This window comes from Ixodes scapularis, unplaced genomic scaffold, assembly GCF_016920785.2.
Source record: "Ixodes scapularis isolate PalLabHiFi unplaced genomic scaffold, ASM1692078v2 PGA_scaffold9__187_contigs__length_104089568, whole genome shotgun sequence".
NCBI classification, from domain to species: domain Eukaryota; kingdom Metazoa; phylum Arthropoda; class Arachnida; order Ixodida; family Ixodidae; genus Ixodes; species Ixodes scapularis.
The window spans coordinates 59,845,997-59,861,123 of record NW_024609884.1 but is presented as its reverse complement, the minus strand read 5'-3'; the positions used below and the strand labels follow the sequence as shown (position 1 = coordinate 59,861,123).

General features: G+C 47.2%; 1 protein-coding gene across 1 annotated transcript in view; it reads left to right on the top strand.

Annotated features, from left to right (window-relative positions):
* Positions 1 to 15,127, top strand: part of LOC8023316 (coiled-coil domain-containing protein 186) — a 43,200-nt gene that overhangs the window by 14,386 nt on the left and 13,687 nt on the right. The window contains exons 3-8 of the mRNA XM_029986426.4: positions 1,971 to 2,112; positions 3,335 to 3,547; positions 3,819 to 3,938; positions 7,984 to 8,175; positions 8,326 to 8,426; positions 9,412 to 9,592. Of these exons, the coding sequence (XP_029842286.3) occupies positions 1,971 to 2,112; positions 3,335 to 3,547; positions 3,819 to 3,938; positions 7,984 to 8,175; positions 8,326 to 8,426; positions 9,412 to 9,592 (949 nt within the window). The remainder of the gene's footprint in view (positions 1 to 1,970; positions 2,113 to 3,334; positions 3,548 to 3,818; positions 3,939 to 7,983; positions 8,176 to 8,325; positions 8,427 to 9,411; positions 9,593 to 15,127) is intronic.

Sequence of the window (15,127 nt, the reverse complement as noted above, 5' to 3'; positions counted from 1 at the left end):
ACAATCTGATGCAGGAAGGAATACAGGTTTGCTTCTGTGGAGAGGCCTTTCATGAATCCATGTTGCCCAGGAATAATAGTGGGACAAAAATATGCATAAAGGCGGGTGTGCAAAGCAATTTCGTAAACTTTAGACAAACTACAAACTCAATTATGCACATGTCTTGGGGAGTTCTGTGTGCTGTTCAGCTTTTATCCTAACTGACCGATGAGCACCGATGGCTTTATTATAGCCACATCTCGGCGACCTTTGCATATTGTGCAACCGACAGACTCCTTGTATGTGCCAATGGCTTTATTTTAAATGCATCTCCCAACAAAAAGAAAAGACACTTGAACTTGGTGGTTCATGTTGTGACCACTTGGATGCATGTTTCTATTTTGGCCGTTTTGTCTCCGAGGCCTAACACGCTATTTATTTATTTATTTATTTATTGTACCCTCAGGGCCCGAGGGCATTACAGAGGGGAGTGGGTTACAAAGTAAAATCACTAAAAAACAAAATGACAACCTAAGAATAGAAACACGAACATAAGAAATTTTAACTTAGAAAAGTGGTTAAACAACGCTTAAACATGATGGCATCTGTTACAGACACAACTGACGATGGAAGGTGGTTCCACGTGATTGTTGTTTTGGGGATGAATGAATTATAAAAAGTAGTGGTTTTACAAACAGGTATACCGATTTTGTGTTGGTGATCGACGCGTGGCGAGACATATGAGGGAGGGGTTAGTAATTTTTGATGCAAGGAAGAATTGTGATGATAAATTTTATGAAACAGACAAAGACGGGATAACTCACGACGTGAAGAAAGGTTAGGTAGGTTTAAAAACGTTTTCATAGATGTTACGCTTGCACTACGGTGATAGTTAGTAAGAATGAAGCGAACAGATCTATTTTGAATAGCTTCGACTGCTGTTGTAAGTAAGTCAGTACCGGGATCCCATATAGGGGAGGCGTATTCCAATTTTGAGCGGACAAGGGTTTTGTATAGTAGTAGCTTGAGAGATACAGGGACAGATGGAAAATTACGTTTGAGAAAGCCAAGCATGCGGTTAGCATTGTTAGTTATGTAGCGAATATGAGGCTCCCAAGACAGGTTCGATGAAATATGGATCCCCAAGTACTTATACGATGATACGCCTTCCAACAAAACACCGTTTAGATAGTAGAAAGTAGAGTGCGAGTTAAGACGAGAAACAGTCATTACTTTACATTTGTCAGTGTTGAGCTGCATGTTCCATTTGTTACACCAATTAGAAACACAATCAAGGTCAGACTGAAGGATAGCAACATCAGAGGTGTTAGTTATTTCTCGGTAAAGAACGCAATCATCTGCAAATAAGCTAATAGAGGACGATACGCAGGAAGGTAAGTCGTTGATAAAAATAAGAAAGAGCAGGGGACCTAACACTGAGCCTTGAGGTACGCCTGATGTCACGGGAGCTGGACTTGAAGAGGTATTATTCACAGACACAAATTGAGATCGGTTATTAAGGAAAGCGCGAATCCATGAAAGTACATCCTGATCAATGTTAAGTTGGCGGCACGTCTGTGGTACGTGAAATATTTTGTCCTCTCAATTTCTGCTTGTTTATGTTGCAAGTGTGTAATGGCACGATCGTTGCAGCGCAATCCTGGTGGTAACGCAGCAGGGGAGCCGGATACGGCAGGGACATTTTCTGCTAGCTCTCGCTCCGCAGCCGGCGAGTTGACAGAAACTCGAGCAGCTTCGGGTCGAGAACCAGTAACATCGATAAGCCTAAGAAAATAGGCACGCGACTGGTCTCCGAACAAAATGGATGGTCGTCCAAATTAGAGGCAGTAATGTCAAAGGTTATAGAAAAAAGTGTTGCCAAATCGGGACCACCACCAGCCGAGAAACCTGGTGCAGTCTGCATGGGGCTCTTGGGGGGATCGTGACCGGGCCAGAGGGCAGGAAAACAACTCTGGGCTCTGCCTACGCAGCTGCCTGAGGTGCAACCACGAAGAGATGAGGCAGGCGGAACGCCAGTTGGTGCTGCTGCACGAGAGGCTGGCTGCACGGGAGGCAGAGCACCGGCACGCCCTGGCCGAGACGAGGGCCCAACTGCTGGCCAGGAACGAGAAGGTGCGCCGTCTCCGTCGTGGGTCGGGGGCAGCGTGTGGGCACTGGGCAGGCACCGGGTCCTGTCGCGCCTTGTGTCCGACGTTTGCGGCGGTGCCACAAATTTCTCCTTTCCCGAAGCAAACTAATGGCTCGGTGCCCCACCGCGTTGCCTGGTCGTTAGGTTGAGCGAGAACAGTCAATCGCAACTCGAGGCTGGTTCACTCACTCGCATCGGGTAAACGACCCTTGCGTTGTAAACGACCATATCTCATGGATCTTGCAGAATAGTGCGAGACTTTCACTCGAATTAAAGAAGTGTTTGAGTGCTACTTTCACACTGGTACCACCTCGTTTCAACTCCGCACAATGCATTCCTGTGGAATGCGAGGAGTCGTAGTGCAGTCGGTCGTAGTCAAATGCGAACGTGCGAACCAGCCTTTAGGGATCGAGATAGCAAAGCCTTTGATTTAACCCTATATCGAAGACTGCCACTGGAACATTAACTCCGAGGTCCATTTAAGTGCTCTTGTTGGCAGAGCACTTTCGCCTTGCAAGGAAGTTCTACCCACGGAGCAAACCTGCGGCAGAAAACAGTTTTCACCCTGGCTGTACCTCTTGTATGAACATATTTGTTGGTGGGAAAGTGAAGGAGGCCTTCTTGTACAGTGCAAACCTGGGGGACACGCTGGGTACCAAAGCGACGTCCAGTACAGGGCTGATGGGAAGAGGGCGAGAGTCTTTCTTTCCCCTCCTTCGGAGCTGATGAATGAATGGCACACCTTTCTATTGCCCCTTTTTTTGCTTGTATCATATTGATCTTGGGTATTTGCCAAATGAATGGGTGACAGGGTAGGAAATTTTGTGAACTTAACCCCTTTTGTGTTTTTTTTTATTAGTATCTCATGCGAACACGTACAGTGCTTGCAAGCTGTACAGATTGAGAAGCATTGAAAGAAAATATTGAGTGTGAAAAGTTATCGCCTTTTAATAAAGACTCGGCAAGACATCACTCGCAAGGTCGTTACCTAGTGTTTTTTAGGTTCATTTTGCGAGGAAACACGTCAGCGTCATACATGCTGTAAAGAAAAAAACCAAAAGTTGACGAGCAGTGAAATAACGAGTGCATTGTGGCAAGACGAAGGTGCCTAACCCGTGGTCTGCTCTCCTTTTGGTTGGTTCCCGACCGACGTGAGCGCTTGGGATTTGCTTTCATCTTGAGCCCCCGGGTGGGGTGTGGCTGCAGCTGTCGCAGCAGCTGGAGGCGGTGACCCGAGAGAAAGACGGCATGGTGGTGCGCTACGCGACGAGCGAGAAGGAGGTGATTGTGGCCCGCAAGGCCCTGGAGGAGGCGGACAAGCGGCTGCGAGACCTGGCCAAGGAGCGGGACCAGTACTTCAGCCGGGTGCGCTCGCTCAGCCAGGAGCGCAGCCGCCTCTGCACCAACCTCGACACCAAGGTGGGCGGCCCCGGGAACAGGTCTGCTTTGGTTCGTTGGAAGTGCCACGAGGCTTCGTTTGAGCTGCATGTGCTTCGGCTTAGCTTCCGTCTTTGGCATCTGATGGGAGCGTGATAGGGATGCTCAAAAGTGTGCTGCTGCGTCTGTGCGGGTACGGCCACTCAGGGACCACTTTGAATGCGGGATGGGACGCTGAGCAGCCAGTTGAAAACCCGTCCTGGGTAGCCTGGTTTGGGTGCCGTGTGGATGCAGTTCGGGCGGGTCTTTGCAGTTGGCCGAGCTGGCCCGGCTGCACAAGGAGCAGGAGCGGCTGCGAGATGACCTGGCCTCACGCGACATCAAGATCAAGTGGGCCCAGAACAAGCTTCGCACCGAGGTGGATGCTCACAAGGTAGGCCCTGCTCGAGCTGCTGCTTTTCTGGCAAAGTCCTCGTTTTAGTATAAGACTGCTTTTAAAAGGGAGGTTCCCAGAGTGGAGTAGGCTTTTAGCGGGAAAACAAATACTCTCGCCTCTGACGAAGAGCTTGTGTACTCGGTGTTCCAAACGTACGCAAGCGATGCTCCACTCCATTAAGGCTTTACGAATTCTTTAACCCTTTGCCTACCGTAAAAATTTTGAAAAAGAACAATTTGAAAATATGGATTTTTTTATGTGCCCCATAAATTTCATATGCAATACAAAGGCCAAAAACAAATGCCAAAAATAATTATTATATGAGAGATGTTTGAACACACTGCAAAAGAAAAGGAGGCTAAAGTTCGGCTTCACTGCATTACCGCAGACAGTTCACATCACCTTGCAAGCAAAGTGAGCACAAAACGTGGAGGGGCTGGAGGGGGATTTTTTGCGTTGATTCTAGTCCAATGCCGACAGGCCGACACAATGTCCTCACCGAAATCGAAGTCATCTAAGATAAAATCCAATAACTCAGATGCATCACTCTTGCTGTCCGATGAAAGATTCATTTCCTCGTCTTCTGAATCTGAAGAGACGCCACAATTTCTTCGTTTTTGCCCCAATTTTGAAGCAAAATAGTCACTACGAGCGATGCGACCAGAAGTTGACGCCGCCATTTTAAATCCCCGGTTGCCCGCGTTGGAGCACTTTTCCACCAAATTCAGAAATTTATTATGTTTTTATTTTCCGTAAAGCGCCATCTGTCCACAACAAAGCTCACTAGAAACACATTGACTAGCCCAGTTCGTCCATGGTAGCGTATTGGAGCCCGAATCAACGTGGGCGAGCCCAGCTCCTCTTTGGGGGGGAGCGGTACAAACAGTGTGGACGAACCCAGGTCGTCCATGGGAGGTAAAGGGTTAATAGCGGGTTGCAGACACGCAGAACAATGCCACTGGCATTGTTCTGTGTGTCTGTGGGCTAGTGAAAAAATTTTAAAAAGTTAACTTTTAGTTACATTATAAGTTATTCAAGACTTGCTTTTTGTCCCATCTTCCATGTAAAAAGAAAATGTTCTTCCCTGATTGACAAAATATTTTCAAACTACAAACTACTTTATTTTTAAGGGATGAGACAGCACTTCAGGAAAATGCATTTAAAATTCTTTATTCCTTGTAATTGTTGCACCAAAATTGCCCCGTTCGGTATGCCATTGTTCAGTGGCTTGTTTCCATTATGCCAAATGCAGAAAACAAGTCATCTGGTGACCTCCTCTGAAAATGTCAGGTTCGCTGTCTACTAAGGTAGTTTATAAAATGTGAATGGAAGACGTTGGAGCGATCTTCTGCTGCGTCTTCCTGAACCTGAACCTAGTCGCCAATGCCGTGTCTAGTCAGGATAATACCAATCACGCGTTTGAGAAATGAAGCATGTGCTTCTCATTTTTTTCTCGTGGTTCTCTAGAGTAAAACATAAGAAGTAATTCTAGCCTTGACTGCATATTTCAGTGACTCACTGGCAGACTGATACCTTTCGTGGAGCAAAATTTTCTTCCAGGTTGACAACCCAGGCAAAAGTAATTTATTTATTTATACCTTGACCCGTTTCCAGGCATTGTGCGAGGGAGAATGTAAAATACACTTTGTGAATTCTATAGAAACATAACAAAAACACTGGAGAACAATGTGTGACATGTGGCCACAATTACAACAATAACAGGCTTACAGTTGTTGATAAAGATCATTACAATATGAATATATATAAAGGCACTGAACATTTCATAAAATCTAGTGGTATTAGTTTTTGTGACAGTGTCATTTGACAATAGATTCCATTCTGCAGTTGCAAGCGGTAGTGTGGAATTAATTCATAAAGCATGAATGAATTGGATTTTGCACGTACTGTCAACGCTGGCAGGAACTCGGTTGGGGGTTGAGAAGGGCCGTTGCGGCTGAATTTGAAGTCGGATAGGGATTTTTGATGATTCCAGGTGGCATGGGGGTGCTGCCTTTTTGCCCCATTGGACTCTGTGTTTCGCAAGAGAGTTTTTTCTTTCCATGGACAAATGAAAAAAAAAAAAAAGTTGCCTCTTTGCCGTACTAGGTAGCGTGGCAAAGCCAGTGATAACACAAAATGTGATGCGTTATGGCCAATTCGTCTGGGCCCGCACCGCACCGGTGCAGTGCGGTTTGTGGTACACGGAAGGCTATAGGGGAGAGGGAAGCGTCCTTCTCTCCCCGCCAGCCTTTCGTGTATAAAGTGGAAAGAGGTTACTGCACTGGACGGGTGCGGTGCAGGCCCAGACGAATTGGCCACTAGTGTGGAGGAACTGTGCACATATGTGGAGACTGAATGATGCGAAGTGGCTCTGTCGTGCAAAATTAGCGCTACATGGACGTCTTACTTGTGGATGCCATCTTATGCGCTTGCAGTGTAACTGCGACTTTCTCAGAGCCTCTTGGAGCGTGAGATGCTGTAGATGGAACGTGTGGAAAACAGAGCAGTTGGAATGCGGCAGCGTTGAGCAGAACCCTAGCACCAGCTCGCAGCAAAAGCGAACGAAACACTTGTGGCAAAGTGAGCGTCTGCTTTCTTTTCTCTTCTTTTCTGCCGCTCTCTCGCATTCTTTCTCTGGGGAAGCCCGAAGTGCGCTCGTTTCACGAAACAGAGCGCCGCTGTACGTTCGAACATGTGATGTTTCAACCCCGCCGGGAGTAACACGGAGTCATCTAGGAAGGGGTTTGACTTGCACTGGTGCCCAATCGGTGAGGAGACGAGCGCTGCATCAGTGTTCGGTTGGCAGTCAGCCTGTGGACTTCCATTGCAGACACCTAACCGGATATGGTTAGGTACGTGCCAGCCATATAACACGTTCTGTGTTAAAAAAAATTGGCTGCATGTTTGGTCATTCTGCCAAATGCGTTTTGATGTGTTAGCTTTATTGGGTGGGTGGTGCCGAGGGCAGGATGACCTTTAGTCTTTCAGTGCTCGGGTGGGTGCTGCTCTTAATTCAGGTGGTACCTAGGGAAGGGTTTTGTGTAAAAACAGATTACGTCACACCATTGTCTCTTTGTGACGCTGCGCACGCTTCCCTTCAGCACCCCCCGGTCACAAAGCCTTTGCACTGAATTTGCTGGGCCCCCAAGAGAGGGGAAGCGCGCTTCCTTGCCCTTTCCACTCCTTGTTCTGCGTGCTTTTCCTACACCACCTGTTTCTGCTCTTCTCTTTCTTGCTCTTTCCAGCCTTCTCCACTCTATGCACTTTGTCATGCCACCTGCTTCTGCTCCTCCCATTCCCGCATGCTGGGTCCGTAGCTCAGTCATCAGTGCACTCAACTTCCATGCCGGTGACTGGGGCTCAATCCCTGGCACCAGTTGCCTTTTTTTTTTCTAAGCTAGTTTAGTGGTTACGAACTGACCGACCTGCACATTTCTTGCTTACGCGACTGCTGAGGTTGGTTGGCCCTATAAAGCTACCGCTTTAAAACAAATCAGTCTGTTGTACAAGTTATTTTTGAACTCTCTACCTGGGAATGGAAAGGCTCAGTCTATGAGGGGTGGCTCCATGATTAGGCAGAAACAACAGGACAGGTTCGAGGTTTCCTAGAAGTAGATCTTGCCGCTTGCATTCTGTCTATGTAAAGGCTCTCGTTCAAGCTGTTCCATTAGTGATTCAAGATTTTTGGTTCAAAGGATCAAAACTGCCGAAGATGGGAATATTGAAGGGTTACAAAACTATAATAAAATGTAATTTGTCAGGATAATCGGTTACTTGTATCGCATTGCATACGAGTCTTGACAGCCACCTCAACCATTTTAGAGGCAAAGGGTTGATGCTGGGAGGTACCATCCCAAAGTGTCCTTAAACCTAGGTGGAAGGGTCATGCCAGTCTTGGGTGAATGCAGAGCAATTGTGCTCTTAGCTATCCTTTTGCAATGAGCACCGTCACGTGCGAAAGAGGGGCACACTCACGAGGGCAGGCCTTGAAGGCTGGGGTCCATATGCCGCCGGGTTCCCCTGACGTCTGGGGCCAATGCAGGAAACGCAGGGCCGGCTAGAGCAGGCTCAGCTGCGGCTGCGCGACTTGCGAGAGGAGGCAGACCAGGTGCGCAGGGACTGCCACGAGATGCTCCGCCGCGAGGGCAGCCCCGACAGCCGCCGGGACGAGCTCGACCAGCTCCGGCTTCGGCTGGAGGCCAGCCTGAACCAGGAGCATGCCCTCACGGCCAAGGTCTGTCAGTTACCCGCACTAATTTCCTTTAGTGCCGACTATGCGCATATTTGGGTCTTGAGTGGAATCACTTCGATGTGTGGTCCTGTTGAAGTGGGAGCCAGGACTGCGCAGCAAGTGCAGGCTGAGTGTGAGCTGACCCACGTGCAGGTGGAGCAGCTGGAGCGGGAGCGGTCTGAGCAGGAGCAGACGCTGGCCAGGCTGAAGCAGGAGCTGGACGACAAGAGCGGCCTCGAGCTACAGCTGGCCAGGTACGTCATTCGGGCCACCTAGAAAGGCCGCCAGGTGGATGGCAGCAGGCCAAAAGGCATTTCAAACTGGCCGCTTTGACTTCGCCGGCCGCCTGCCTCTGAAAGTTTTTCTTGAACCAACATGCCACTTCTGTACTATGCCAATTAAATGTGCATCCTGGAGCTGTACATAATTTGCATTTAAAGTGGGATAAGCAACGTTTCGCTGCATAAGCATGTAGCTTTCTAAAGTAACTGAAAACAGTGAAACCCTAACATAACCTCACATTATACTCTTGTGGCAAGCAAAACTGTTGTTTCGTTTTCTTTGGAGGGTGATGTTTTGAACTTGCCTCTAGCTTCCTCCTTGTTTTCTTATCCAAAAGACCAAAAAAGAAAAAAAAAGAAAAAAAAAATTTTTTTGTTTGTCTAGCAAGTTGCACTTTTTTCTGGGGGTGAAGGGGGGGGGGGGGTCAACATTGGTTTGTTAAATGAAACAAAAAGGTTATGTGACATGCGGAAGCTAGGGACGAATTGAAGTGGACCTGAGGTATTTTTTGTCGACAGACTTTTTAAATTCTATAAGTCTTCCCATTAGACATCAACCGACTGCCATCCTTCTATTGGATGTTGGCAAACCGAAACGATGCTCTTGCTTGTGACTACTTTGTCACTTAGTCGCGAGGAGAAATTCAAGAATGTCGTGGCACTAAGGAGAACTTCCAAGCAGCTCGAGGTATGAGCAGTAAATGGTGCAGAATATCCCCCCATTACCACGGGGACTGGAAAACTGCAACCGGTTAGAGAGACAATTTTTTATGAAAGAGTTGCACATAAAAGACAGGACGCCGACATTGCTGTCCGTGTTCTGTCTTTTACGTTTAAAGAGGTGGCGAAAGGGTTTGGATTGGTTTAGCTAGCAGTTGTCTTCCCGCTCGAGTGCGTGGGGCCATGCGACAGAAGGGGCGAGGTGAGGTGGTTGCACGCTGAGCAAGCGGGTGTGCAGGGAGCGGGAGAAGGCGGACGCGAGCCAGGCGGAGGCGGAGCGGCTGGGGCAGGCGGCGGCAGAAGCACAGGCAGACCTGGAGGCATGCCACACGAAGGAGGCAGAGCTGCTGCTGTTCACCCAACAGCTGACAAGTCGCAGCGTCCAGCTCCAGTCGGACCACAGCCTCCTCAGCCTCAAGGTGACTGGGGAGGCCGCGCTGGGGGAGGCCGCGCTCAAAACAGCCTCACTCGCTTGCTGTCTGAGGCCACCGAGGGTACGGGCCTTCGAGAAAAGAGACCCGTCCCTCCACTCTCCCGCTGAGCGAGCACAGGGCCCGTCTTTGCAACTTGTGCGAGGTCGACCAATGAGGGTGTACCAGTAATATTTGGACGAGGGTTGGGCATTATTCTGACACAAATGTATTGTGGCAGTAAAGAGTGCATTTTTTAACCATAACTGCTTGTAGTCTGCTGAAGTTAATTGCAAATTGATAAATAGCGTGGGTAGAAGTCTTCAAAATGATAATGCGGTTGTGTAGTAAAGAAAAGCCCCATTGTGCCTTTTCAGGGATTGCTCATTAAGGCTGACAAGATGCCCTGTGGTTTCCAATGCCATTTTGGGACCATTAAACCTTGGAAGTCATTCTGTGTCAGCCACGCCTTGATTGCAGTGATGTGCGATCGCCCTGAAAGCATTTCTCATCAATTTGGTATCTTTAGCTCTCTACGCTCAATCGACTGATATGCACCCTAGGTTGTCTGCATCGATCTCTTATAATTATATAATCCTCCATACATTTTCATTAATGCGAAAGCATTAACTGTCCCATGGAGCGAGCCGACGTCATCACCCGCGCCAAACAGCAGATAAATTCCTGAAGCCGCGATCTGAGGCATCCCAGCCTTGAAACCATGCAGAAAGCCATGCAAAGCGGCAGTGATATGAAGCTGCTGCGCATCAGTTTCAATTAGTTCCACCCCATGGTGCTGCGTGTCCGTGTGGGAGCGGCTGCACCACTCCATGCCCAAAATCAGTGCGGCGAGGATCGCGCATGCTCTCGATTGTTGCGCAAGCATGCCGCAGATGAAATAAGGGAACGGAGGAACGGCATGCATTCACAACTCATTAGAAGTGCTTAGGTGTACTTCGAGCCTTTTTGACACAAAAATTATTTGCACTTTGTTGCCTAGCTCTTTCTTTGTTACGGTAGGTTCGTGTGTTTTTAAAACTTTCCATTGTCGCTTTGAATGGCATACGTAATACTATTTGACTGTATCTTCATATCAAACTACAGTACTATTAGGAAGTTCCACTATATTTCTCATTGTTCGTGGTCTCTGAGTGTGCCAGTTAGCTTTGTTGAGTTTTCATCCTCACTGCACACTACTGTAAAATACCGGGCAAGCGCCCACTCAAAATTTAGAGATAATCGCGAAAAAAATGGGCGATGGGCACTTGTCTGGTCATCAATTTTACATATCAATGTATACTGTGCATATTTTCTCAGATCTTACAAATTTGGGTATGGGCGCTTAGTGTGGTATGAGCGGATGCACGGTATTCTACGGTAGTGTACTGCGGAGAAACGGCACCCATGGACGAGACGTTTCAATCCTTTTATATCTTGCTGCGGCACTGTACGCTTCCCTCTTTTTGTATACTAGTGAGAGGATTTCTAAATAACCTCGATTAGGTATAGCTGGGTGGCACTACAGGTTTAATCTTTATGTCAAATCACTCGTTTAGTTATCACCTTTATGTGGCCTTCAGCTGTTTGAGGGCACTATCAATGAAGTACATTAAAACATAATGAGCCTTAGCATTGGACAAATGGAATTTTGAATATAACCTTCACGAGCTGAGGCCATCTCACCTAGAAGAGAAGACCTGCGCCTTTCCTACCCTAACTTCGTCACTTGCGGATCCATGCAGCGCTGCCTAGCTCGCGTTTGCGTCGCCGCGGGCATCTATGCAGCGTCTCACAATGAGCATCATGGCAGCGCACAGCGACACGAAGATACCCATGTCTGCTGCTTTGCCACTGACTTTCATCAAGGTTCAGTCCCACTTTGGGGTGGGTTGGTAATCCACTAACGATGATGAAATGTGCCGACTTTGTCTTCTAAAATAATGTTGGTTAAGATTTTTTTTTTTTTAAGACATATTTATTATTTTGGCATCATCATAAACTAGTGCATAATTAAACGATGGAGGTTTTTGTTTTGTTAGCTGAATTAATGATTGCAGTTCTATTGCAACCTTAAGAATTTAAAGGAAACATCTAATTTTGTGTAAAGTGTAACATGATTTCATTGGAATATTATTTGTCTTGTTTTTCGATTCCATACCTAAATAACAATTCAGGGATGTTCATGATGTGCCCTTCGATCAGTGTGTGTTTCCAAAGTGGTTGCTGCACTTGGCCTTTTAAAACAAAAGGAAAGGCTCTCGTCACAATGTTCTCGTTGCCACGTCTGGTGCTTCTAAGTGCAACTAAACTGCTGGCTTATTGTGTTAGGGAATCAAACTGCTTGCCGTGCGATGAACAATAATGAGCGTTTGCGGAGGAATGGGAAAGGAAAGAAGCCATTGTCGTTTAGCTGGACTGACAAAATGAACGAGGATGAAGTTCAAAGCTTGTGCTTCAAAAGAGACTATCAACTGCTCCAGAAGGTGCTCTGGAATATCTCAGACTAGACACGTCACCGTACCTAACGTCTATGATCGAGGAAAACTTGCAGACAGTTCTTGATTTAGAAGAAGGAGCAAGGAGGAGGGTCGAACAGCTGATGCCGGAATGTTGAATTCCTTGGCGATTAGGGACTTGGGCCGGCCACTTTTCTCAACCTCGAGCGACTTTCAGTAAACACTTCCAATCTTCTATTCGCGACTCCAGCAAAACGGACGCCACCAAGCGGGAAAACCGGGAACCAGCCGGTCCAGGTCGCTCCGCGCCCCTCCGCGTCTCTGGTGGCTTTCGCGGACACGTGTTGTCGGCGCGATGGTGAACAATGTAATTTAACGAAGGTCCGGGAATTTCTTAAGTTTGCCTGAGTGTTCATTAGTGCGACGAAGCCTCAGTAGATTGTTTCCTTCCATCACGTGTTTTCGATGTCTTGAATGGGGAGGAATCGCGGAAAAAACGTTTTGATTTCTTGTTTGTCTCGAATCACATTCAAAATGACGACTACTTGGTAACTGATAAGGGGTTTCTTTATGAGGATGTAGAACAGTTAGAGGACGACAGACAAGGCATTTCACTGGAGGGAACACCAATGCTGCAGTCAAGTGAATGGGAAGGTTCGATGGCTGCTTTTCTTGAGTTTGGTTGTGTTCGATTAGCTTCAAGTTTGAGCCACCCACGCCGGTCGGTGCGTTGGCTATTCATCTTGGCTGATTTTCGCTGAAAAATCCTCTGGACCACTTTGAAGGAGTTGGGCTGATTTTGCAATTACTTGATTCAGGAAACCCTGCTCGCTGCAAATGATGAATGAGGGAAATTATGTTTTCAAAAGGTGGGGGACGCGTCTCGCAACGTTAGAAGCTGTCACGGCATTATGATCTATCGCGCCTCCAATATTTATATTATACCCCCGTTGAATTAAGCCAGCGGCAATATACGTCTACATTGGTCAGGTTGACCGACCACAAAAATACTCATTTTTTCTGTTCAGGATTCGAAGTCAAGTTCAATGCAGAGAGGTTCTGCGTGAATCTCCATTGAAGACTCTCTTCAGTTTGTCCGCATTCGTCTCCGTGCTACCGGCTAGAACCATTTGGTTAAGTTTAACTTAGTATCTCTCTGTCTGTCAAATATATTTTTATTCAGCAGTTCACCTAATAGCTAGTTAACTAAGCTCATATTTCAAACCGAAGAATATACTAATATCGCTTTAGTGGGACATAGTACGTAATATAATACATAACCCGCTCGTCAAAATAACTTCTCGATTGCTACTAAAACCTGAATTGAAATACGAGTATCAGCTGCTTAGTGGGGTGCCGGCGGGTTAACATGCTCCTTGGCTCAAGAAGCGCTTGCTTAATTTTCGTAATTTTCCTGCAGCCGGTGTTGTTGACTGAGCATACGACTGAAGCTGTTTCTTAAACGCGGATACGCACAAAAGCTCGATTTCGCGGACAGATAAGTCACATGGTCGAGGCATGCGAGTTGGCTGAAAATTACTGTCGGTGGGAGAATTCTGCATTTATTGCCGCTTTCCTTAGATGATCAAAACTGATTAGTACATTACCGTCTCTCTAGAGCCCATAGTTTCGGTTTCGAACGAAATCTCCGAAACGAAAGTTTGACATGAAAAGAACAAAAAGCACAATTGGAAAACAAAACTATGCTCTGCAAGTTTATGTGCACCGGCTACACTTAACCGTCTCAGTTCAAATACCTATAAAATTGGGCATTAAACAAAAGAAAATCTGTTAAATTGAACGCGCCACCTGTTCAGGCGGCCCGGTCGAGCTGACGCGACCTGGACTCAGCCGCCATGTTTGTTTGGTGGTGGCGCCCCCTGTAGGTCGCTGGAGTCGCGAATACGATGCACGTGTGCGTCTGGTACGCCGCAGGCTCGCGTGTCGGGGCTCCCGAAGGGATAATCTCCTTCAGGCTCCATCGCTCCCTTGACCCAATTCCGACAGGAGTCGGGCAGCGTCGGCCGCGGGCGCTGTAAGTAGTGTCGGAACGTTGATGCTGCTCCCTGTCCGCGTCCCTGCGCCGGCGCAGTGGCATCGGAAGCGGCGCTCTGCCAGCTCTGCGCGCTCTGCCCTCCGTCACCCATTTACTCTGTTTTCCCAGTTGTCTGTTGGCCTTGAGGGAGAAGGGAAAGGGAATGCAAAGGTCTCCCGTGCGCCTTTGTGTAGGCTTGCATGCTTTCGGCACCTCGGCCTTCGTAATGAGCGTGGTCGGCCGCCGATACACTTCTTCAAAAAATCCGGTTAACAATGCTTGCTCTTTAATTGGGACCATGTTGAACTTCAAGGAAAGCGATAATTCGTAAAAAGCAATTTCATTATAACGAGGGATTACTGTATGCCGTTGAGCCAACTTGGCTTATTACGGATTCTGTTATAACATACATTTGGATGTGTATTAGGGAGTTTGTAAGTAGCTCACTATTCCGTTATAGCAGACTCTTGGACAGCAGTCATTATTTGTGACTTTAGGCGACTGGTACGGTAGTAGTACTACTAAAGTATTTATGTATGTAGTGGTGGCGTCCATTTTGCAAACTGCTGTCATCGCGATTGGTACCTTGCGAGCCTCGTATGACCCAAGGCATGCAGTGATAACGATCATTGGTGCAGCTCAATAAAAAAATTGCCGCATTTTCAAGTCCAGAAGTTTCAATAAACCCATACTTTTCTAATATCCATTCTCATTTTGTGAGTCTCGCTGGTTAGAACAGACTCCAGTCTTAATCCCCGTCAAAGTGTAGTAAAAGTAATTGCGTCCTTTTACTTTAGACTAAAATCCTCGTCACTCTCGGTCTGTTATAATGAGTTTATACTGTATTTTCAAACATGTTGCATATGGTATGGTTCCACGTGACATGCTTCCGTTTCGATGCCTCACGGGAATTCATGCTGGGGACGTTTGCCCCACGAGTTTTATGCATGGAGGCAGTGTTCCAGCTTGCTCGAGAATTAATTTTCATTGTAATCATTTGCACCAGCTTAGGTAGTCAGAAACAAAGGAACATTGGCTGGTAGTCGATTTTTA